At 35.0% G+C, this 26,690-nt stretch overlaps 1 protein-coding gene across 2 annotated transcripts in view; it reads left to right on the top strand.

Annotated features, from left to right (window-relative positions):
- COP1 (COP1 E3 ubiquitin ligase) overlaps window positions 1-26,690 on the top strand; it is a 109,815-nt gene that overhangs the window by 2,722 nt on the left and 80,403 nt on the right. Inside the window, exons 2-6 of one of the 2 annotated variants that reach the window (XM_080924475.1) lie at window positions 5,212-5,271; window positions 9,993-10,090; window positions 15,511-15,575; window positions 16,290-16,409; window positions 18,540-18,608. In XM_080924475.1, the coding sequence (XP_080780601.1) occupies window positions 5,212-5,271; window positions 9,993-10,090; window positions 15,511-15,575; window positions 16,290-16,409; window positions 18,540-18,608 (412 nt within the window). Of the gene's footprint in view, window positions 1-5,211; window positions 5,272-9,992; window positions 10,091-15,510; window positions 15,588-16,289; window positions 16,410-18,539; window positions 18,609-26,690 lie in introns of both variants that reach the window. The other variant, XM_080924474.1, reaches the window with a different exon arrangement.

The raw sequence follows: 26,690 nt of genomic DNA, 5'->3' as shown, positions 1-26,690 counted from the left end.
CTTAAATGGGCTGACTGGAGGTTAGCAGCTGTTGACTCTTACTTTTCTCCTTAGCCACTTGTTCTCTTGCTGCCCCTAATCTGAGACAAATTGTAATGGGAGTGGCAGGTATTAGACACGGACACGCCTCTTAAACTCTTTGAAAACAGTTAAGTGAAGCCCATATCTAATTTTGGAACACTCTTAGCTTTATCATATTTAAAAATATGTTTATATTTAATTGTAAGGTTAATTGTAGGGTTGATTGACATTTTAGATATTTATGTTTGTAGTCTTACAGTTCTTACAAATAACAGTATTACATTGTGGGTAATTTTCACAGAATAGAACGGCCCCATAGGCACCCGGAAAAATTAAGGTGACATGAAAAGCCTTGTCCACCCTGGATTCTAGTATGCCTTTCTTGCTGAACATGAGCTAAGAAACTTCTAGCAATTTATAACGTCAAATTGCCTACAGAGATAGTATTTTCCCAAAGACATCTTAAGCAAGGATGTTAAAAACAATAAGTTAAAAACAATTTGTTTATTTGGGGCCTTGGGTTTTACCATATCATTTCTCATCCTTACATCTGATCAATGATCTCATAAACCAAAAGAGAGTGATTTTTGTTTTTTTTTTTTAAGATTACTTTATTTAATTTATATGAGCACACTGTAACTGTCTTCAGACACACCAGAAAAGGGCATCAGATCCCATTACAGATGTGACCTACCATGTGGTTGTCGGGAGTTGAACTCAGGACCTCTGGAAGCGTAGTCAGTGCTCCTAACTGCTGAGAGTTCTTTAGAATAGGGAAAATGCAAACTAGTTCATATTTTTTTCTTAAAATTAAGTCATACCCAACCTTTAAAACTTAAAAATTATATCTTTTGAAGAATGTAACTTAGAAAGCTACGGGGTCATACATGTAGTTGTTGTAATGGCACACCCAAGCAGAACTCTCTGGGGATGCATGAGTCTTGTTGTGTGATTATAATGTTGTCCTTTCCTGTATGGCTTTAGTGAACTCACTAACTTTTTTGGATCTCTGGCTCATCTTGAAGTGTCTTTTGAGTATTTTCTGTAGTGGCATAGCCAAGGACCAGCCTTTATCTGAGTGGAATTCAAGCTTCTAGTGGTCATAATGTGCTGTAGTAATTTGCTGCTGGCAATTTTAGTAATACTTGTTAAGACATTCCTCTGTAATCAACCTGTCTTCTTTATTGACTGTTTTTCCTCTTGCTCATAGGTTATATTTTTCTTTGTGTGCCTAACATGAGTGAGGCCCTAGGTTCAGTCACTAACGTGTGTGTGTGTGTGTGTGTGTGTGTGTGTGTGTGTGTGTTAGACACTGCTAACTTAAGATCTGTTTGCTCTTATTCCTTTTTTAAATAGATTTAATAGATTTATTTATTTTATGTATGTAAGTACACTGTCCCTGTCTTCAGACACACCAGAAGAGGGCATCAGAACCCATTACAGATGGTTCTGAGCCATCATGTGTTTGCTTGGGATTGATTGAACTCAGGACCTCTGGAAGAGCAGTCGGTGTTCTTAACCACTGAGCCATGTCTCCAGCCCTTCTGATTCTTCTTTATTTTTAATTAAAATTAAGTAGAACATTGAAGGCAAGGTTTGGTTTCTAGAACTAGAGCCTTATAGGCTCTCCTTCTACGAACCCTTTAAGGATCTCTGTCGGATTTGCCCAAATGCCTTGGGTTTGAACAATAGCTCCTTCATTATTTATCACTGATCTTGTGGGGCTGGATTGGGGTTCAGTCACAATTAGTAACAAAGGAGGGAAAACTGATGTGACTGTTTCAGAGTCAGTACTCCTTGTCTTCCCTAAACAGTTTATATCCCTTTTGTGCTTCCTCAACTGCTCAGTTAGTTTTTGTGCGCTGCTTGTGCTGTGACTGCCTACAAAATGCTTTCAGATGGGAGAGCGAGTCCACAATAAACATGAGAATATACATGTTCATTTGTTTCCCTTCCTTCAAGGATGTTAGTTTTCCAAAAGCCACCCCAGTTTTTCTGAGTAAAACAGTCAAAGGAAAGTAGTTGTTGGTACCATAACAATGCTATTCGTGGTTGGATATAGGTAACATTCCATGCAAGTTTGTGTGCGTAAAAGATAACCTGCCTCCGGTCATGAATACAGGTTTTGGCAGAATGAAAGAAAATCTCCCTGAGATAATTTTGAAATAATTGTTTGCTTTTTTTTTTTTTTATGAGCTAATTTTTGGAATGAGGGACAGATGATTCTGAGATGTAGAAAATTAGACATGTTCAGCAAAATTCTCACAGTTGGAGTCAGTTATAGTATACTTAGCTAAGTTTAAAGATTTTAGTGACAGCTTTTCTATAGATTCTTTGTAATAAATTTACCATCACGAAAGTACTGGGGATTATTGTGTGAAAACATTGGCTGTCAGTGACAAAGTTTATGTCAGGAGCCTGTGAAATGGCACAATAAATACAAACAGTTGCTGTACAAGCCTGATAATATGATTTCTGTTCTGGAACCTGAGCAGCAGGAGAGAACCAGCCTCTGAAGTTCTCCATCCTCCACATGCATGGCTCAGCAACTGTGCACGTGAATAGATAAAATGAATTTTAGCCGAGTGCTTATCTTTTAATCCCAGCATTTGGGAGGTGGGAACAGGCATCCCTGAAGTTCTATATTGAGTCCCAGGCTACTGTGGAGTACATAAAGACCCTGTTACTTCCCCTGTCCTGCATCCCCCTCAAAGAAAAGAAAAGTTCAGCGTGGGGAATAGTTCAGTTGGTAAAGTGCTTGCTGCATATGCATGAGGACCTGAATTAGGATCCTTATAAAATGCTGGACTTAGCAATATTCACACCTGTAACTCCAGGGCTGAGGGTTGGAGACATGAATTTGGAGCTTCATGTCTCCAGCCTGCCTATATAGCAAGAACAGTGTACTCAAAAGTTTAGTGAAACCTGCTGTCTGACTTCCCCACCTGAAAAGGTGAAGTTGTTGAAGAAGGAATCAACATTCACTTCTCACCTCCACACTCACCCACACGGACTAATACCCCCATTTATTCATGTTCATACATGCATATACTATACACCACCGAGAAATGGTTGAATCATTAAAGTTATATACTAAAATATAAGTATATATAAGAGCCTCTGATTTATTTTTTTGTATAATTAAGATGAATGGTGTTCGACAATACAATAAAATTTTATTTTGGCTGGGGGCATAAATTATGTGAGTGCCTAGTGTGTATAAGGCCACTTCCAAAACCAGTGTGGGTGGACACATGCCAATAAAAGATGGTAACATTTGAAAAATGTTTTCTAGGGACCACTCTGAAGGTGGTGTGTGTGTGTGTGTGTGTGTGTGTGTGTGTGTGTGTGTGTGTGTCTGAGTGTGTGCATGTGCATGCACCCCTGTGTGAAGATGGATGTCAAAGGACTATTTTGGGTGTCATCTTTAGGATTGTTGTTCACCTTATTTGAATCAGTCTCATTGGCTGGGAGCTTACCAATTAGGCTAGACCAGTCATCAAGAGAGTCACACACATATATGGATGTAGATGGATTGAGTTCTTTTGCTTGCAAAGCAAATGCTTTGCCAACAGAGCCCACCCCAAAGCCCTGTATTTCTTATTTTAGTTGACACATAGTTAGTTTGTATATTTAGAGTGCAGCTTTTCAGCACATGTGTGTAATATGTAGTGATGTGATCAGGATAACTTGATATATTTGTTACCTCAGGCATTATTTGTGTGTGTGTGTGTGTGTGTAAAAGGAAGGAAACATTGAAAAATATCATCATAGTTATTTAAAAATGTTTCTTTTTGTGAACTATAGTTATCACACAATGATTTAGCTATTCAGATGATTTGTTCTAGCTAGTTATAATCCTATATCCGTTAATCAAGCTTCTTATGTCCAATCATAATTGCAAAGGATGCTGGGATTTTGAGTATTGTTTTGATCTAAAAATAAGGAAGAGGAGACTTAAAATTTAAATTTAACCCAAAATGTCAACATTATATATGATAGTGGCTAAGAATATAGACCAGAATTTGATTGTGGCTTTGTTATATCCTACCCATGTGACTTTTACAACTCAGTCTCATTTTCCTCATTTAAAAAATGGGTCTAGGTTTAAGTCCTGTTTGTGACTTTTCCTGGGGGGACACAAATATTTGTTTATCCTAGACAGGAAAGTTGTGGCAGACTACAGAAACAGTTCTATCCAAGTCTAGCTTGGTGAACTGATGAATTTTGGGGTCTTGGTTGTAGGAGTGAGCATGGGTGACTCAAAGGCAGCTCAGTCACCAAAAGCCCAACCCTGATGCAGGGGTGTGTGTGTACTCAGGCTGTATGCAGGAGCTGTGCACAAATATCAGGCAGCTCCACTGAAGAAAGTCTCCTCTTCCCCACAATTGTTACTTGCTTTAAAAAACACTGCATGAATGCCCTTGTGAGTTTTATATTCTGAGCTTCTTAAGCTTTATGTTTCCTTAGTGTCTTGAGTCTTATGGCTTCCTTTTCCCTATACCTCAGGAGGGAATGCTTTTTGGAGGAGAGAACAGTATAACTGATGTTTCTCTTACTATGTTATAGGAAGGATTTAACAACTTAATATATAACAGTTTATTATTGTTTGGTCTATTTTATATATTAGCTTTTACTAACATCTAGACACATTATTGGAACTTTCTCACTCAAAGATTTAGTTTTCTTTGGGATAGGACAAAAATAGGGCTGTTCCCTCCCTCCCTCTTCCCTCCTCAGGTTGGGGATGGAATCTAGGACTGTCCAATTCTCAGTAGTTGTCGTACCAATGTTTATGTGTTCCTAGTGTCAAAAAAAGAACACTTGGGCTAGCTGGTCTAGTGTTTCTGAACATAGGAATACTGGATAGAACTTTTTGAGGCCTCTGATAACAAAAGTTCCAACATAAATATTATGGGATGGATGAACTATTTGAATAATGTAAGTGTATTCATTGCACTTATTTCAAAATTGATTGCTTTTTGGGTCAGCTTGAGCATGGTACTTTAATAAACAGTCCTGTGAATTTCTGTTAAGGTTAGAATTCTTAACTCTTAGCTATATAGTAAATTTGGTTTGATTGACTTTGTTACAAGCCATTTCCAATGTGTAACATTTTGCCTTAACAAACATTTTATCCATGGTTTCCCCTCTCTTTCTCTCTCTCTTCTTTTTTTTTTTTTTTTGTAGCCCCATCTGCTTTGATATGATTGAAGAGGCATACATGACAAAATGTGGCCACAGCTTTTGGTAAGACCATCTTTATTGAGCATAACTGCAAGCAATCATAAGTTATGCTATTTAAATCAATTTTATATTGTTTCTTTGATTGGTAGGTCTTTATAGGTTTGACAATTCGTGATACAAAATATATTTGGTACAGGACTTCTGTGAAGTACTCCAGTGCACGATAGGCTTTTAAGATATGTTTTAAAATCTTGTGTTTATTACTTGTTTGCAGAAACATTGGTGTTTTAGAAAATTAAGGTGGGTAATCAGTCAGTCATTAAGCATGAGATACCAGTTCCTCACTTGGGAATAAGGTGGGAGGACCCAGAAAACAAAGGGACACAATGAAGCAGGTGAGAAGGGCCATGGCTGTCTTTGTTAACACTTCATTAAGAGTCATTAGATTATATTTGTTATATTGATGTATTTAAAATGCAAATTGTAAATTAATATAAAATTTACTGTCTTACTCATCTTGATGTCTTAGTTACGTTGTGCTATGTTTATTTGTTGGGCAGTTCTTTTGGCAAAACTGAAGCTGTATACCTATAAAAACAATGCTTCACTTTCCATCTCTGCAGTCCCCGAAAGCCACTAGTTAGTTTCCTTTCTATTTGTATGGATTTATCTGTTCTAGAAAACGTCATATCTGTATACTTAGGTCTTCTGTGAGGGACTTAATTACTTTCCTGTTGCTGTGATAAAACATCATGACCAGAAACAGCTTTAGGAAGAAAAGTCTGTGTTTCCAAGTCCAGAGGAATGGAAGTACACATTGTGGCGATGAGGCATAGCAGCAAGCAGCAGGCATGGTGGAAGATCAGGAACCTGGGAGCACACATCTTCAAATGCAGGCTCAAAGCAGAGAGCAAATAGCACGTGGAGAAAAACTGTAAACACTAAAAGCGCTCCACCATTAATAAACTTCTTTGTCAAGGATGAACCTCTCAGAAGTTTCACAGCCTTTCCAAACAGTGCCAGAAATCTGAGCCTGTGTGCTGAACTCTCATTCACACCACAGTATGCATATAGGAATACTTCTGCAGAACTCTGCTCTCAGTTCTTGGTCGTTATCTCTCTTTGGTGGTTGTTTTATGTTTGCTGATTCACTACAAAGGACACTTTAAAGGCCAGAAGTAAAGAACCAGGCATAGATGTGCAACAGGATAGGACATGTAGGAAGGACATGAGCTGCCGACTCTTCAGGCACACATGCCACTCTTCTAGTACCTCCACAGGTCCAGCAACATGCATGCCTCTGCTCCAGACACCACTCTGGGTTCCTGCAGAGACTTCATTAAGTTGCAGGGACTGATTAAATCAATGGCATTGGCCATTAGCTCACCTTTCAGTTTCTCTCATCTCCCCTTTGATGAGGATGGATTTGAAGTTACAAATCTCTACACTGTCCTGAGCAACCTAGAAGCTCATTTTACTTATGTTTCCCCATTGGAACTAGTGCATTCTGCTTGAGATCAGGGATCTTCATGAATTACTTATGGATTCTGTTAGCATATAAGATTAGTTTTAATATTTCTATAGATTATATTGGAAGTTTTGCATGTAATTTTATGTTTAAAATGGTAACCATGACATATGATAGGTAGATATTCTTAGTTACCAGTGGGTGAAGCCCATGATCTGAAACAGGATTCAGGGTTAGTTAGGTTTAGACTAAACCAGCATACTTAAGTTTGTATTATTTATGTTCTCCATTAAAATAAAATAATGGCATTATATACTCTTGGCTAGGAAAAGCAGCTTTTATTATGTAGACCATGCACTGTGGAATGTAAGCGTCTCGGTCATTCTTTTCTCCACTGTTAGGAATTTTCACCTTTGGGATGATTACATCTTTTCAGAATTCTCTTTCTATCTTTTTTTTTCCATTTGAAATCTTATTTATTCTTTTACAATTAATTCATATATAATGTTCTTTAGTCATAATATCCTTTCCATTGTCCACTCTTATCTCCTTTGCTTCCACCATATCTCTTCTACCAAAGAGTCTCTCCTACTCATGCTTTGGTTTTCTCTTTTTATTATTTTGGTTATTTGGAAATTTCATATCTATTTACATTATGATTGCACTCCCTTTTTTTCTCCCTCCTGTTCTGACCAACCCTCTGCATTTCTTTGATCTTTTCCCCAGACTCATATCTGTTTGTTCGTTTGTTTTATGGTTCCACAGCATTTCATAAGGGGTGACTGCATGAACACGAGCAGGCAGTTATTTATTTGAACAAGAGCGATGTTACCAGAGGCCGCAACACAGGAATTTGACCTGTGCCTTACGCCCTGGCAACTAGTAATTGCCTATAAGTCCAGGAACTTAGGAATCCCTCCTCCATTTGCAATGGTTTATTAATGGACCCACTCTTTTAAAGGTTTGTGTAGGAAGCCACTCCTGCTGTGTAAAATTTAGGTCATGTCTAATACACAGCATTTCTCAGTACTCTTTCCCATCTCTAGTCTTTCTCATTCTGTTTCCTAAGTTTGGAGGGGAAAGGATTTAAGATGTTCTTTGTGGCTGACCATTCAAAAATGTATTTTTTTAGTGCTTTGACCAAACATAAACTTTTTGTTAACAGATAAAATATTCTGCTTTTATCTGTCAACCCCTCTCATCTTTATGTTAACCCAGGGTCCTCCTTCATAACTGGTTTTATTGGATTTATTGGTAAACACCAAACTCATCTCATGTTTATTTCCTGATAATATTCATCCATCTCCTTTTTTTTCTAAGACTTTTCCACACTGAATATTTCATTTATTGTATTTGTATATCTCATTATGGGTGGTTTTTATTTTATTTTTTTTAGTAAAAATGAAAATCTTTAATGTTGGCTGGAGAGATGGCTCAGTGGTTAAGAGTACTGACTGCTCTTCCAGAGGTCCTGAGTTCAATTCCCAGCAACCACCTGGAAGATCACAACCATCTTATAATGAGATCTCTACTGATGTTTCTGAAAACAGCTACAGTGTACTCATATAAATAAGATACATAAATCTTAAAAAAAAACAACATGTTTAATGTTATTTTCTATATTGATATTTTCACATAGGAAGTGTCTAGTCAGATTTGGAGCATATCTTATGGTAATAAGGTAATCATAGTTTTGCTGTTGTTACAGAAGCGATGACAGTTTTTCTACAGTACTGTTGATATCATTTGTTTAATAGTTACTGGAGTCTGGGATTCATTATGGACAGACATAGGTCCCTGTGCTTTGGTAAAGACCAGAGTTCCTGGTCTTGTTTGTCTTGAAGTAACAAATGCAAAGAGAAGGTAATAGGGAAGTAGGACAGTAAAATCTGATGGATGGAGAGTAGCAAGGTCAAAGTCAGCATCAGTCTGTAAAGGAGGAGTAAATACATAATAATCTGGAAGCAAGAAAAGATATGTTTTCTTTTTGGAAATGATATTTACAAGTACCTTTCTAATTTCTTAGAAATTACTTTTTTTCTGATTGTCAGAGTAACATACATTAACTATAGAAACAACTTAAAAAATTTACAAAGAAATGTCTCACAGACAGAAATAATGTTAATTAACACTGTAAATATGGTTTTTAGCTTATTTAAAGTATATACATATTAATAAGACAATGATGTTTCTCACATATTGATTTGATATTTTTCTGATAAGGTTGAACAATAAAGTTAAGAGTATGTATACATTTATTTACTTATTTATTTAGGCAAGGTAACATAGTTATAAAAGGTCTATTATTGTAAAGAAGCTTGCTCTGCAAATCTATCAGCCTGATTTTGATCTTTAGAAGCCATGTAAAGGTGGAAGAACTTACTTCACAAAGTGTCTTTGATCCATGGCCTATTCCTCCCACTATCACACACATGCTATTGCTGAAATAACAATTTTTAAAAAGCAGTATACCACAAAAATACAAGGAAGGACATTTCGTGTAATGTATATATTATGTGTAGACATACTGTATAATAATTTATACATGAATAATACATGACATACATATGTAAAACATGATTTTTATTGCATTGAGTTGCAGATTTGGTCAATTTGTGTAATTTAGGTTGCTTCTCTTATAGATGGCTATTATGATGGTTAGCTAACTCTGCATTAGATAGCATATGTGATTTCTGATCATATATCTCTATAAATAAAAGTTGCCATATTAAAGGGAATATAAGACCTTAAGGTTTTTCCTGCATTACCTTCTATGAAAGTTGTACTGGTTGCATTTCCTTCAGCTATGTAAGATTATATCTTTGGAGTTTAACACTATTTTATTCTTTAATTCTTTTTAGTAAACATTAGCACATAATTTTGAATCACTTCTTTGTAACTAATGTGGTTATTTTCTTTCATGCTTGACAAGTTTTTTTTGTCTATGCTTGAGTATCTGGATAGAATTTTGTCTTTAACTTGCTTGATCTTTGTGTGTGATCTAACGATATCAGTACTCTGAGAATATGAGTAGTTTGCTAAACTAGACCATAGGCATTTGCTTTCCTTGTGTATAATATAAATTACATAACCTAAAACTTAGTCCCCATTCACATTTTATATTACATGTATGACTATAAATTGTTCAGTCAAGAAATAAATGCTTTACTTATTTTGTTTGTTTTACAAAGATAAAAGTGGAAAATTGTTATATTAGTTATATTGAAAGTGAGAGTGCTAATAGACAGTATTTTGTGACAGGTTTGTTAATTTGTCATTTTAATTAAGTTTGTGTTTTTTCTCCCCATGCTAATAGCTACAAGTGTATTCATCAGAGTTTGGAGGACAATAATAGATGTCCCAAGTGTAATTATGTTGTGGACAATATTGACCATCTCTATCCTAATTTCTTGGGTGAGTCTTTGAAATTGTTTTTTATTATACTCTTTCCACAAAATATATGCTAATAGCTTATTCAGAAATCCCAACTCAGAAGTAAGCAAGTTTTTCTCTGTTACTCAGCAGGGTGCTTTCATCTCCTTGGGCTATGGCATAGACTCTGTACATGGTCAGTACCGTTTCTTGTTATATCTCAGTTCCATAAAAGCAAACCCAACATGCCCTTAGAATTCTGTACGCTTTTGGATAGAATGTAAGGTTTCAAGGAGTTATGAGAGATTTAGGACAAGTTTATGTCTCTGTATGTAGTATTGCATGTTTCTGTGTTTCTCCTGACAATGTATCAGTGAGAAGTAACAAAGGAAATGTTTGATGGGGAGGGAGAACATGTGCTTGGTCTGTTTTCTGATAGGAGAAGGGGAAGATGAAGTATAGAGATCCCTGGATGAGGCAGGCTCCCAATAGGAAGAGGAGGATATAAACACAGATTTTGATATGGAAATGTAAGAACTGGAGTATAATTTTAAGTATAAATGGTAGAAACTTGAACTAATGTAGTCAGGTGCTAGTTGTCTTGTAAATTTAACAATTAATGTTTTAAGTTGGATGTAGTGGCATATGTTCATACCCAGCACTGAGGAGGCTAATACAAAAGATCCAGTGTGTAATCCAGGCAGACCCTGTCTCAAAATAAGTTACTAGTTTTATATGCTGAATGTTTTAAAAGTACAGACCCAACTTCAGTACAAATTAATGAGTAATGAGTATTAAAGCATAACAGAAATACTAAAAATAGTCTTATATGCCAACAAAAATATATAAATAATTCACGATGATGAATAGTCCCAAGTAGAATGCCCTTGCAGTGATAAACAAGTAAAACGAGCTTCTAAGTTGCTCAGGACAGTGTAGAGATTTGTAACTTCAAATCCATCCTCATCAAAGGGGAGATGAGAGAAACTGAAAGGTGAGCTAATGGCCAATGCCATTGATTTAATCAGTCCCTGCAACTTAATGAAGTCTCTGCAGGAACCCAGAGTGGTGTCTGGAGCAGAGGCATGCATGTTGCTGGACCTGTGGAGGTACTAGAAGAGTGGCATGTATGCCTGAAGAGTCGGCAGCTCATGTCCTTCCTACATGTCCTATCCTGTTGCACATCTACGCCTGGTTCTTTACTTCTGGCCTTTAAAGTGTCCTTTGTAGTAAATAAGCAAACATAAAACAACTAAAAGAATATGAAAAGGGGAACTCAAAATACATAGATTATATACGCTAGAAAGGATTACAAAGATGTGAAAAAGCTACTTATATAGTGTTAGTAGTAGAAAACAGTATGGTGTTTTCTGAAAACAAACCAAAGTTTTCATGATCCAACAATTTCATGTAAGTAGACACCAAGAATCATTCTGCAGAAATATTTGTATATGCACATTTACAGTATCATTATTCATAGGAACCAGGAGATCATCTGTGGAAGCCTAAGTGGATAAAATACAGTATAGAATACTACTCAGACTTGGAAAGGCAGGAACTTCTGACAAAACCTAAGCTCACTCAGTATATTCATAGTTCCTTTTTTCTCTACCAGGTCTTCTAAGACTACCCCATTTTCAGGGCCTAGTCTTTAGATTATCCACTGTGGGTTGATATCTATATGCAGGTGAGAGCAGGCACAAGATAACGCAAGACCTGTGATTGGGCAGTGAAAAAGAAAGGCAGTCATAGAGTTTTTGAGAGGTGGGAGAGATAGAAGAGAGGAGAAGAACTAAGATGGAGGAAGAGAAGGATGACCCAGATCTATGTGGCTTTAAATATAAAATATATAAATTTATAGGTAGCTATAAATATCTTATAAAGAATGGATTAGTATAGAACAATTTGTCTTATCTAGGTGGGCAGTTTATGTCAATATCATTTGGCTCTAAGTTTATTGTGTAGATGTTTAGTGGGGTAAGAATTTACTGATATAGATCTGATTGATAAATTACAAGCCTCTACTGTTTTGATTTTATGGGATTACTGAAAACTGTGACTGAGGAGAGTCTGCAACAAGAGAGCCAAAAAATAAGCAGATCAGTTGTTACATGGGGCTGGCGTGGCAACGACCTGCCATGGGAACTAGATGGGCAGTGGCTGCTGGAGCTAGCTCTGGTGGCAAGATCGTTTTAAAGGACCAGAGAGTAGCCACCAGTGGCGTGGGGTGGTGCCCTTTTACATTTTTTACTATTTACCGCTGCAATCCCCACTTTGCACCCCCAACCTATTTCTATGCGTTTCTGTGTTTGCAAAATTTGTAATTCTAGTTTTCTTAGGTTTGTTGTGAATCAGCCTCTTATTTGCAAATGTTAGCATCTATATTTAGATCTGGCATGGTGGTGAACACCTATAATCTTCCAGCACTTCAGAGGGAGATTTTTAATTTAGTTGAAGCTTGGACTGCACAGGGAGGTTCTGCAGTATCTGCCTGTCTATCAGTCCCTTTCTCTTTTCACTTTCAGTCTTCCTCCCTGCCTACCTGCTTCTCATTCTCTCATTCCCTCCCTCCCTCCCACTCACCCCTCTTCCCATTTGTCTTATCTCTCTGTCCCACAAACTCACACTGAGTTAGACCTGTTAGGTACTGTGCTGTGTGCTTTACGGATATGGCTTTATGATATGGTTGTCATATGCTAGTGTTCTGCATATTCCTGAGATGGGAACACTGAGATACAAACAGGTTGTGTAAAGGGTAAAGGTTTTACTGTTTTTTTTTTCAACCTTACTTTACCCTTTTTCTCAGTTTTTCTTTCTGAGAATCGCTCGCTTATCCAGATTAGAGATATGAAAATCTGAATGTAAAAGTCTTAATAGCCTCATGCCAAATGGTTAAATATATGTAGCTTTGTATTTGATGAAACTCCTGCTTTATTTTCATTTTAAAGTGTAAAACCTAAAAAATATTTTTTAAAGAAGTGATATAAAAAAAGGTAAAGCATACTTAAGAAAAAAAGATTCTTTTTTCCCAAACAAAGATGCTGCTTATTTAGAGGTACAATGTTTAAAAAGAAAATTTGTTTAGTTCTTTGAGAATTTTATATACTGTGCTTGGGTCATAGTCACCCTTCCCCGAGTTCCTCTCACATCCACTCCCCACTGCCCTATCAATCTGGCCTTGTGTTTTCTTCTTCTTTTTAAAATACTAATGCTGCCCATATATTTTTAGATGTGTAGCCTTGTACTAGATGACAGTTAAATTTAGGCATTGGATTAATACTGTGTCCATTTAACAGAATAATAGTATGTTCTTTCCTGGCCTCTATGACCTGCTAGTCACAGGTTTTGGCTTTGACGGTGGTACTGGGTATTGTTTCTTTTTGTTGCTTGGGCATTAAATCCAATCAGAAGGTGGCTGGTTACTCTTATAATGGTTGTTCCATTAATGTGTGTGTGTTTGTGTGTAAATGTATCATATATATAAAATGTACCATTTTGTGCATATGTGTGTGTGTGTGTGTGTGTGTGTGTGTGTGTGTGTGTGTTTGTGTGTGTGCGTGTGTATGGTGTTTTAATACTAACTTATCCATTGCAACCTTTAAAAACTTGTAATAGTGTTGGAAAGAATCAAATACAATGGCTTGTGGGACTTTAAAATATTCAGTAACATGCAATATTGTAACTATTGCAATCACAGTTTTTATTCACATGTTAATAGCTATGTAATGGAAACATTAAACTCTGCCTTACTATTCTAAAAAGATTGGTTTATTTTTATTATATGCATATGACTAATGTGTTTTTAAATATGTATGTGTACTATCTGTGTGCCCAGTGCCAAGAAGGCTAGACAAAAGTATTGGTGATATTAGTTTCTGTGTGGGTGCTGGAGACTGAAGCTGGTCTTCTGTAAGTGAAACAAGTCACCCAAGCACTGAGCTGCGCTGATGCCCCAGCTGTGGTTTGTTTTGACTTGTTCATTTTTATCGTGTTATTTTCTAATTCTCTCTCTCTCTCCCCTTTGTGGATTATAATATTTTGTTAGGTATTTGCTTCCTAGCAATCAGACTGATATGTTAATATTTCTACTCTTAACATTTAACCCTGTTAACCTTCACAGAACTATCCTCTTACATTTCGTGAGTTGGTCACACATATGCACAATATACACTTTTATCTGTATTTTTTTTATTCATCTTTTATTTAATAAGGAGAGCATTTTGGTTCCATTCTTACTTGACTTCCATATGGCCTGTGTATTTGTAAGTTTGTATCAGTGATAATATTGATTGTTCCATTATATTACAACTAATATATCATATGCATTTTTCTTGCTAATTTGAGTTGAGGCCATGTATTATTTCATTAATTTTTGAAGCATCAAACCTAAGGTTTCTTGGGTATCAGTTTTGATTTATTTGTAGAGTAGATGGTATTTGGTATTTCATCTTGCATACCATCTCTTTCTTGTTCCATTTGCCACCCAAATAAGTTCTGTATTCTAATAGAGATTTCTAGCACATCAGCCAGAAATTTGCATCAGCTTTTTGGTATCAGTTGGCTGCAAGAACAGACAACAAAGAAAAACATCCCCAAATACAAATAAAGTGCCTTAAACATTTAAATTGTATTCATTTCAGGAGAATTTCCAGAGCTAATTCAGCACTTCATTAATGATGTTAAAATTCTTTGTCATGAGCATATGCCTTTGTCCTTTGCCTTTAAGAAAGTTGAGAAATCATCTTATTCTGGAGACAAGGAGATAACTTTTTTCCTACACCATCTGGAAGACAGCACATCTCTCGTTGGTTTAGACTGTTTCAGGGCTGCACATGGCATTTCTGTACTCTGCAGGGGCAGGAGCATAAGGAGTCCAAGTCAGGATTAGTACAAAGTAAGACCTTGCCACAAACTAGAAACAAACCATGTGACTTTTTTGGCCTCATATAAATTACTGGCAAAGAGCAAACTTTTGGCTTAGGTTACTAACACCATGGTTGAGAACAGATCTGGCATCTCTGAAAGTTATAGGGCGTCTGAGATTCGGAAAAATAATCATATTACTAAAAAGGAGGATGAAATGGATTTGTGTAATTATCAGCCTCTTTCAAGGTGTTTATAGAAAAGTTACAACAAAGCAAAAGTCTTCATTTAGCTCTTGTCTCTTAGAAGGCACTTAAATGTTTTCACCTGGTGAAATGTATCTTCATTGAGAAGCATATAAAAGGGGTATATATTATATCTCCTGTAGTAATAGAAGTTGTAGTAGTAATAAGTGTAAAAAATGATTCCTAATTCAAAATAGAATAGAAAGCTACTAATATATAATTTCTCCTTTACACTTCTTTAAACGTGGGACTCTGTAAAGTTAAGATAAAAATCTACCTGAGCAGAACAATTAGAAGATAAATAAATTTAACAAAAATACATTTTTTTTTTGTGCTTTTTACTTTTGTTTTCAGTGAATGAGCTCATTCTCAAACAGAAGCAAAGATTTGAGGAAAAGAGGTTCAAATTGGACCACTCAGTGAGTAGCACCGTATGTTTCAGCTCTTATTACTATTTCTATTTTTGTTTGTTTTACAATAATGTAGATTGAACCCAGGCTTCATATACAGTAGACATGTAACTATGAAATAAGCAATGTTTTTTAGCCCTTTTTATTCCTATTTCTACTAAATTAATTTTAACGTTTTTATTTCAATAATGGTTAGATATTAATATCTAGTAAAGAATGGACTTTTCTTAAAGGGAGTTTATTTCAGAGTATGCTACTCAAATAAGTAAATAATAACTGTCTTAAGTGCATTGTCTGTAATAGTTTATCAGACAACCATCGTTTGTCACCATCGTGGTGTCACACAGATAGAGTTTACTTATATCTAATATTTGGAGAGTCAAATGTCAAGGTGTTGTGAATAAACTACTCAGAGTTTCTGAATTAAAAGGATTATCCCCAAACTATTGAGAAAAGTGAGCTTAAATTAATATTTTACCAACTGCAAGGCTGAAAATACTGGTGTTTTTGATTCATAATACTTAGAAATGTCAATTTAATATTTGTCTTTTGTGTACTTTTCATACTTGTGAGCTAAATTTATTCAGAGTAGAAATAGTATTTAAATTACCTCCTGTAATGTGAATGTAATTTTACTTTTAGTGTATTAGAAAGCAGTTCTTAAATTTTGTTTTCAAATCTAAAGCTGTCTTGTTGAGTTGCAATGTTTCTTTTTAAATTTAGAATGGGCATAGGTGGCAAATATTTCAAGATCTGCTAGGAACTGATCAAGATAATCTTGATTTGGCCAATGTCAACCTCATGTTGGAATTACTAGTGCAGAAGAAGAAACAATTGGAAGCAGTAAGTGTGCCTGAACTTAAAGATCCTTTGTTTTAAATGATGATCTTGTTATTTTATAATGAATATTATCTAGAAAGGCTTGGAAATCATAGGCCATTGTCACTAACTGATTATTAGATCAAACACATCTGAAAAGGCATTTTTCTAGCCCCTGTTTTATAGGCCCTAAAGCAAATGAGTAAAAATAATAGATTTCAAATTTGATAAACTGTGCACTGGGCCAACAGTGATGTAAAGTTACAACCTTTAAGTTATTATTGTGGAGCAGAGGCTCTGGGGTTGGGAGTATCCCGTGTCACATTTAGTACAGGCTGGAGATAGGATGGATAGATGCTTACAAAGTAGGTGGAAGATTGGCAAGAGGGTAAAATTTCATGTTATGCAAATCTGATGACCTGAATTCCCGTAGTGGAAGGAGACAACTGACATGAAAAACAGTGTCCTCTGACCTCCATAGGAAAACACGCACACACGCATGCAGAGTTATTGAGATAAATGGAATCAATGTTCCCTTTCTGCTTCGCTGAAACTTCCTTCTCTGCCCCAGGAGAAAAGTAGATTTCACTTCTCCCTCCTGTAGCAGGAACTCATTTTTACTTAGGTCTTTGTTAAATATAATCTAGTACCTTTTTTTGTTTTTGTTTTGTTTTGGGCTTTTAAAAACATAATTCTCTATATATGTATATGTATGTATAATGTACTTTGTATATTATATGTATGTATATATGTATGCATATGTGTATATGTATATATACCCCAATATCCTCTTTACCTTTTCTCCCCTCCTACCAAACCCCACCTTCCTTATAATTCCTCTTTTGCTCTAATGTCTTTTTGTGTGTGTTGGAAAGGATAAACAGCATTTAAATAGGAGCACAGAGCTGAGGGCTTGTTTAACTTGACCAAGGAAATTTACTATGCCGACAGTCTGCCATTAGCAACCTCTGTCTCCATAAGAGAGTGGTGAGTGCTGATTGGCTCAGTCTTTTGGGAGGTCTTGTACAAGTAGCCAGTGATAACTTTAGTTTTTTTTTTAATGAGTTTGTGGTAGCTATGTCTTATCCAGAAGGCAGTGTTTTACAGTGAGCTTTCTTTTCTGAGAACTTTTGTTAAATATCAATATCAGAAAGTTTAGACCTCACCAAATATCTGTTTTAATAGTGCTTCAGATACTTCTGTTGCATAATTAGATAAATGAAAGTTTTATTAATCTTTAGTTTCTCTTTCAAACCTATGTTAGAATTGTGTATTTTATAAATTGTCTCTCATATTCTGCTTTTAAGTCTTGACAGGTATTTATTCTATTCATCTGCAGCTCATTCATTCATTATATGGATTTTAGGATATCCACCAAATGTCATGGTCATAATGATCATTTATCAATAAAATCTTCAGTTACCAATTTTGGGTACATGCCATCCTCCCTTTATGTTCTGTATTTGTGTGTGTGTGTGTGTGTGTGTGTTTTCAAAGGTTTAATTTTCATCAAGCATTACAAAAATATACTTAGTAATTTTCATACCTGTATGAGTAGATGCTGCATGACTTTTTTGGGCAGTATATTTCTCTTTACCCCTAGTAGAGGGTAGCTTCATATCAAAGAACTGTTTCACCCAATTCCAAATAAAGATTACTTAAGAGAATTTTCAAGAGGAGCTGCTCTACTCCCAAAGAGCCGCCTCTTCTGATAGGGAGAGGCTCCAGAGTCTTCTCCCCATCTACTCGTGAATGTTAATAGGCCCAATCTTGTGAGACAGGCATACATTTCTTTTCATTTATAAATGCTTATCTTAGCAAATAAAAATTTTTTTTAGAAAAATTATATTTATGTTTAGAAACTACATTAGGTGTGTTGTGATTTTTGTGTTCATGATGTTGAGTTTGTTTGGGGAAAAAGAAGCTGTTACCTAATAAATGTTTTTTTTAAAAAAATATGCAGAGTACTAATTTCTTGTGTTATTCTTCATGGAATGTAGATTGACTTTTTTTGAAATTGCAGCTAGCAGATTGGAAAACATACAGAAATAGTACAGTAACCTAAATGGATTTATCTGTAATACTGATTAAACAGTTGTTAATGAAAAATTTGAAATTGTTTTTGTTAAGGAAAATTTAAATTTTTTATTCTAGGAATCACATGCAGCTCAGCTACAGATTCTTATGGAATTTCTCAAGGTTGCAAGGAGAAATAAGAGAGAGGTATGTTATTTCATGTTTATGTTTAGTTTCTGTTATTTTTTTTATATCTTGTATATAAGCATTCATGCTAAAACATGTTTAAGTATTTTAATTTAAAAGCATTAAATTTGGTGTTTTCTTAAGCCTTATTGTTTTTAAAACATTCAATTTCTTTTGTTTTTGTAGTATTGGTTTTTTTGGGTTGTTTCATTTTGGGTTTTGTTGTTGTGGCTTTTATTGTATTTTCTTTTGGGTTTTAGGCTAAGTCTCACTGTGAACTATACCTGCAACTATAGCTCAGGCTGGCCTTGGATCCATATAGATCTGCTTGTCTTAGTGTCCTGAGTGTGGAAATTAAAGGTGTATTCATGCCACCATGCCCATCACAATATTTTCAAGACTTTTTTGGAGCTATGCTATACAGTTTTCAGTGGATCTTAATTTAATGGCTAGGAATATAGTTTAGTGATTAGAGTGCTTGCCTGCCATATATAAGGCCCTGTGAATCCCAGTCTCAAGGACCGCCAGCTTACCATAACAATTCATCTCAAAAGCAATAAAAGTAGAAAATAGAACCATCACAAATTTTTCCCAAAACAGGAAGTTTAAATAAAACTTGAGTTGCAGCTTTTTTTATGGGGAAATGCATGTGAAAATTATAGTTAAAGCCTGTTTGAAATGTCTTAAGTCATGCAGGATACCTAAAAGACAGTATTGTATTCACTAATTTATATCAGGATGTTCTAATTTAATATGCACATTTCTTCAGCTCTTTTACACATATAACACATAGATAATATTTGAAGATGAAAATTTTGTGCTCTTGGTAGCATATGAAAACTTAAATAAGAATGAAATCTTTGAGTTTTTCAAGTTTCTTTTATGAGCTGCTTAAAAGGTGCTTTTAATTAGTCAAATTTTATTTGTTTAGTTAAATTATTTAAATATTAAAATATATAATCTACAGTGTGCTATGTTTTAGACTAGTAACAAAAAGATGAGTAATGCTTTTATTGTGGTAAAACTACATATTTCCAGTTTTTCTTGTGGTTATTTTACTAACCTTGTTGTCAAGATTTGGAATATGCTAGTGTGATACTCTTTGCATGGTTTGTGATTTTACTTTCCTATCCTAACTTTTGTGGAATATTATTTTGTATGTTTATTGACAGAAACACTATCTTTATTACATATTAGATTCACTTTTCTCTTGGTGGTTTTGGTAGGAGAACAGGTAATGGTCAGTTATTTATTTGCTTAAATTATTCTATAGAGTGGTGCTTTTTTAAAGTTAAAATAAATTTTGATTTTATGTGTATGAGAGCCTACACATAAGAAAACTACTGCTAGCGCTCCTAGTGCCAGAGGAGGTCAGAAGAGGGGCTGGGTCTCACTGGAACTGAATTTATTGATGGGTGTGAGCCACAATATGGATGCTAGAAACTGAATCCAGGTCCCCTGCAAGAGGGGCAGCTGTTCTTCCTGTACTTAAGCTATTGTTCAAGCTCATAGATTATTAAAGGGAGTCGTTGGGCCACAACTTCATGCATTTCTAGCAAATCCCAGATGATGTACAGGCTCTCGGTCATTGGATCATATGGAGTAATAAGATTGAATATATATAATTTATGAATTTTTTTAAATGCAGTGTGTACACTGTGAGCCTCTTGCCTCTAGTGGAAAATTCTTTATAAAGTAGATAAAATTTCATATTTTTCACCTACCTTACTTGTTAAATAGAATGCATGAAATTCTGTTGTCATTTTCCATGTTTCTTTTTGATTTAGACTTACTTATAGTTTATTGTAAATGTTATTTGGTTCATTGTAAAGTCTTTGATAAGAAGTCAATAAAGGAATAAATACATCAGTAAAATGAATAACCCAGGCATAGTAGGATATATGGGAGTTAAGTAAAATGTCTGGTAATTTTCTGTATATGAAAATATGTGAAGCTTAAGTTACTGAGTTTCTTTTTTCAGTTATTAACAGTTAAATGTTTTTATGGTCATTAAAAAAAAAAACAAAAAAAAAAAAACCAGAAAGAGCTGTGATTTTACCTCACTTTTAGCCCCACCATTTTTTAATGATGCTAGCCAAAGACCTGGGTCTAGTGGGTTGAGATTAAAGACTTCATTACCCATGAGATGTCTGGCTGCATCAGCTTTCTCATTGCCTGAGTCTACCCTGACTCTCCAACCCCTCATGGGGCAGTGTGGAGGTGGGAGCATCCAGTGGATTTATGTTACAGTAAGGGATCATACGCTCAGGACGTCTAAATCTGGCTAGTCTTTGTTCTGTACAGAGACACCATTTTTATTATATTAGTCAAAAAATGAATCTGCCCTCTTCCTTTGAGCAGTTCTGGGTAGGTGGGTGGGTGAACACCCTTATAGAAGCAGGGGGAAGAGGGAAACCAGGAAAGGGGATTTCATTAACATTTGAAATGTAATGAAATAATGTTATTTCATTAACATTTGAAATGTAAATAAAATATATCTCCCCAAAAAGGAGAAGACAAGCTAAAAAAAAGTTACTGTTGTAATTGGGTTAAATTTTCATTAATACAAAATGTAAACATGTCAATAAACTTTTATTTGTAAAAAAAGTATTTCTGTACAAATAATTTTGAACAGAAATGTTCTTGAAATGTAAAACTTGGAGTCATGAGTTGAAAGGAGAATTGTCTCCTCACAGTAACTCTTCTTCCTTGTGATTCTGATAGGTCTTTTCTCTGGTAGCCAATATTTTGTAATAACCTTCCAGTGGGACTCCACTGAGTCATATGTCATATAGCATTGTGGGCTGCTTTTCTGTTTTTGTCATTAAACTTCTTGGGGATTGTACTGGGGCCCTTTTAGCTTGACTTCAATTGAGACTTAATAACCTTGTGACTAATTTTCTCTTGTGCTATATATTTTGTAGATAGTTTAGTTTAAGAAACTATCTTTAAAGTATTTCTGGATATTGGAGCCTATAAGGAGCAGTACATAAACATTCGTTAATACATTTTTTAAATGTGTTCATGAATAATTGAGTTTGGTTATTTTTTAGTTAGTTTTAATAATTACAAGTAACCAAGGAGCTAATTTAGTTAAGTCTTAAAAACTAATACACTTGTGTTTACTTTGTGGGGTTGAGTTAGGAGCTTGAGAACTATGTTCTATGCTACCATTTGTGTCCCAACGGTAAATTGAGATCATCAGACTTGATGTCTGTACCTTTACCTCTCGAGCCATCTCACGGGTCTGACACCTAATTTTTACATTAACACTTTAGCCAATACTTCTTTGTTTAAAAAAACAGAACTTTTATTCTGAACTTTAGAGGGAATTGGACAAAGATATGAATAGTAAGAGGGGAGGGTCTTTAGTGGCTAAATTGGGTCTACCTGTCAATGGCATTTAATAACTGTATTTAGATGATTTTTTTAGTTTTTCTTCATAGTTAGAATGATAGAAATTCAAGTTCCAGGTAAAAGCAGTTATATCCATCCAAGTCTGTACTAATATTTGAATTACTTTTTAGTATTTTACTTGATTTATGTTTGAAATAGACTTTCTAGAAAATTTTGGAATTTCTCTATTAGTTTCAGTTGGAATTTGAATGAATTGAATTTTAGCAATTTTATGTGAAATAAAACATGGAAGGCTGTACCAGTGAAGGTTATGCTTTAGAATAGAGTAAGGTACATAACTTTCTTGCTGGGATTCCAGAAGCAACCTGCCTATTCTTTTTCAGATTTCTTTCTCACTTGCCTGCTTGCTGACATTCTGGTATTTTTGGTTGTAACTTCACTTGCCTTTCTTGAATGTGTTTTTGCTAAAGTATTTATAGATCTCCAGTTTTGAGCTTTATATAAATGTGCTTGTACAATATGTAATCAGCTCCTGCCTTCTGTGGCTCAGTGTTAAGCCTATATGGATATAAATGACTAGTTAGTTGACTGTCTAAAAGCAACTAGGGGAGGAAAGAGTTTATTTCAGCTAGCAAGTGTCAAGTTGCCTTCCAACACTGAGGGAAGTCATGGCCAGAAGTGAAGCAGAGACTGTGGAGGAGTGCTTTTAGTGGCTTGCTCCTCACGGTTTTCTCAGCCTGTTTTTTATTGTTGTTTGCTTGCTTGCTTGTTTGTTTGTTTGTTTGTTTTTGTTTTGTTAATACAACTCAGGGTGACTTGCCCTGGGATAGGTAGCACCACCTGCTGTGAGCTGGGCCCTGCCTGTCAATCATTAATCAAGAAAATGCCCTCAGACTTGCCCTCAGGCCAATCTCATGGGGAAGTTTTCTCAATTGAGAGTTTCTTTCTCCAGATGGATTCTAGATTGTGTAAGGTTAGCAAAAAGGAAAAAAATAAAAGAAAACTAGGACATTAACTGATTCTATTTCAGTGGTCATTGAACTAAGTAAATACTATTTTCATAAACATAATTGTTGTCAGTTATTAGAGTTTTTTTTAGTTGAGACTGTACATTAACAATGTCAATATTGTCCATATGTGTATATTAGAAAATTTACTTTGTGATATATATGTGAGAATGGAATCAGTATGTCGTAGGATATATATATATATATATATATATATATATATATATCCTATACCCTTGCATTTAAAACTGACTATTGTAATGTTTTTACTGAGCAGAATATTGAGCAGTACTCCTTGGATTACATAGTCCTTCTATAGACCTGTAAGGATGTTTATATGGCATTTTATTCTTTCCAGAAGTTGTCAATGACATTGCCTAGTTCAGAAACTAGAAACATTTCTTCCTGGTATACGTTGCTATCTTTTTGGAGTTTGTGAATTTGGGCATTTCCTTGATGGCTAACAGATTGAGCAGTTTGGTATTATGTTCACTGGCTCTGGATTATCTTGTATGTGTGTCCGAAGTGCTGATTTCATAAGTCTTTTTGAAGCTTTTCAATTTTTTTTTTTTTTGTGGTTTAAGTTGTTTTGATATAAATTTTTTTCTCATATTAATCTATTTAACACAAAGATCATGTTCCCTGCTATTTGGAATACTATTTTCTGGTGTCTTATTTATGCTGTATGATAGACAGAAGTTTCTAACTTTAAAGTATTCAAATTATTTTTCTTACAGTGCCTTTTGTGCTAAGTAGAGAATCTTTACCTGTGGTCATTCAAATGTTTTCCTGTACTGTCTGCCATTTGAAGCTTTGCTTTGTTAATCTTTCACATTTAGGAATCTGCTTTCCCTGGAGATTTTTTATATATGATGTGACATTTAGAGGTCTTTTTACACAGATCCTCAGCCATCTGAACATTCTTTATTAAAGCCCATCCTTTCCCCCATTACTCTGGAGTTTTTCATCTTCCTTGGTTACACATCTGTGTGTTCATATACATGCCTCTGGGTTTTCTTCTGCGCCCATGCTGTTTGTCCTTTGGGAAGTACCATATTATACACGGAACCAGAAGTGACTGCTTTTCTTCAAGAAACTCTTGGCTATTAATGGCTCTTTGCATTTTCTTCCACATTTGAATCAGCTAATACATTTCTATGTTAAGCCTGCTGAGATTATTATTGGAATTGCATTGACTTCATAGAAAATTAGGAGGAATATATCTTTATAGCATTGTGCCTTTGAATCCATGAACATAGTATTTCTGCATACTTTTAGATCTTACAAACTATTTTTAAGATTTTTGATACCTTCAAAAGCTATCAGTCTTCCAAATCCTGTTTAGATTTTATGACTTTAATCCTAATGTAGATGATATCTATGTCTTTAATTTTATTTTCTTATTATTGCTGATACATAGAAATTCATCTGACTTACATATTTTTAATCACCAGCAACCTTGTTGGACTTTCATTAATTCTAATTTGTAGATTCCTTTTTGTTTTCTGTGTACACATCATAATCTGCAATAACAGTTCAATGTCTTTCTTTATGATCCTTATGTCTTTCATTTATTTTTCTTGTCTTACTCTGCTGGCTAGGACATCCGGTACAGTGATGCATACAAGTGGTGATAGCTGGGCATCCTAGTCTTGATGCTGATCTCAAAGTGAAATCATTCGACGTGTCACCATTAGGTATGGAGTTTTCTGTAGGGTTTTGTTGTTGTTGTTTTGTATTTTAGGGTTGTTTTGTTTTTAATCATTCAAGGAAATACATTTCTATTTCCCTTGAGTAAGTGGATTTCTTTTCTTCAGTTATGAATGGGCTTGAATATTCTTTAGGAGTTTTGTATATTGAGATAGTCATAGAATTTATCCTTTTCATTTTGTTAATATGGATAAATAACTTAGATTTAACATCAGAAAGTCAGTAGCTATAGTGACCAGCCATCAAGATTGACCCAGGATTGTCTTTTCTAGAATGTTTTTTTATCCTAGGACATCCCACCAGGGTAGTTGATCTCTCTACTTGAATTCAGCCCTTTGTGTAAAGCACACCAAGTAATTGTGTGTACTCTCATGTGTGGTTATGATTGTTAGTGCTTTCTTTAAAATACTTTTTCCTACTTGAGACGACAGAGTGTCTCTGTGTAGTCCTCGCTGTCCTGAAACTTGCTTTGTAGACCAGCTGTCTTCAAACTCACAAGAGATCTGCCTGGCTTTGCCTTCCAAGCACTAGGATTAAAGGTGTGAGCCACCATGCCTAGCTTGTTAAAATAGTTTTATGTCTATGTTTGTGGGTGAGAGAGTGAAGTTGAGTTTTCCTTACACAGATCTTATGCAGTGTTTGAAAGATTGTTAACTTTGACAAATGACTTCAGAAATGTTCGCTCTTTTGGTTTTCTTTTGTTTGTGGGGCAGAATTCATGCATCTATGATGCATGTTTTTTTTCTTAATATATAGAAATCTAGCTAGAGAAACCATATACTGTGATTTGTTTTCAGAATTCAGATTATTGATCCAATTAAATAGTTACATGATGGTTCTGACTTTTGTTAGGTGCTTATGTCATACTATTCGGAGAAATTGTCTACCACGAGCTTTTGATGTTATCTGTTTTATTTTTTTATTGTCAACACTTAGTGACCTCTTTTTTCTGATACTACCTATGTTGTTTTTTAATTTTTTTATTCTTAATTAGTTCTTTCCAGGGATATATCAATTTTATAAACTTTATCCTAAGAATTAACTTGATTTTTTTATCCTGTATTCTGTTTTCTGTTTAATTTTCTTTTATTTGATATTTTTGTTCGTTTTTTATATATTGATCTGGATATACTTTTTATGTAGACTTTGTCATGCAGAGGCTTATGGTCTTTTTGTTCTTTTTGTTTTAGCCATATCAAATGGTTTTGAACTGTACTTTATATATGGAACTTTTTAAAAACTAGATTACTTAGATAAAAACATTATTTAAATGTGAAGATTTTCCAATTTTTCCCTGTAGTCATTTGCTGGTTTAATGTACTATAATAAACACTGACTCTTATGTTTAATGTTTTAATTTTAATTCTTTCGTTTTTGAGGGAGGGCCTTGCTGTGTAGCCTTTGGCTAGCCTCAAGCTAACCACATAGCTCAGGCTGGCCTTGAATTCTCAATCTTTCTGCCCAGCCTTTACATTAGTGGGATCTCAGGTTTGTACTTTATACTATGTTTGCATATATTATATGCACAAAGTGGTAGATTTTATTATGACATCTTTAACATACAGGTAATGTGCTGTGATTGTTTCTGCTTGGGATAACTCCTTTATTAGTTTCCCCTTTACTCCTACTCAGAGATTCTTTTTGGTGCTGAAGATTAAACTGGGGCTTATGCATGCTAGGCAGGAGGTCTTCCCCTGAGCTGTCCAGCTTCTTATCACTGTACCCTCAGGCATACCTTTAATTTGTGAAGAATTTTTTTTTAATTTGGTTGGATTCTGCTTGTTGATTTTGGGTAAATGGTAGGGATCTATTTCATTCTTTTACATTTAGAGAGTCTGTTTTTCCCAAGATGTGTTTTGGTGCCATTGTTAAATTTTGTGGATATAGTTACATGAAGTAATAGTCTTGCCTGGTTTTGTGTGGTAAACATTTTGTTTTCTTCATTGTAGCACTATTGTATAATTTGAAATTATATATTATGATATTTCTAGCATGTTCTTTTGGGTCAGGATTGCATTAGCTTTTTGTA

Source organism: Micromys minutus (genome assembly GCF_963924665.1).
Source record: "Micromys minutus genome assembly, chromosome: 1".
Taxonomy (NCBI): Eukaryota; Metazoa; Chordata; class Mammalia; order Rodentia; family Muridae; genus Micromys; species Micromys minutus.
This window is presented reverse-complemented; position numbering and strand designations above follow the sequence as displayed.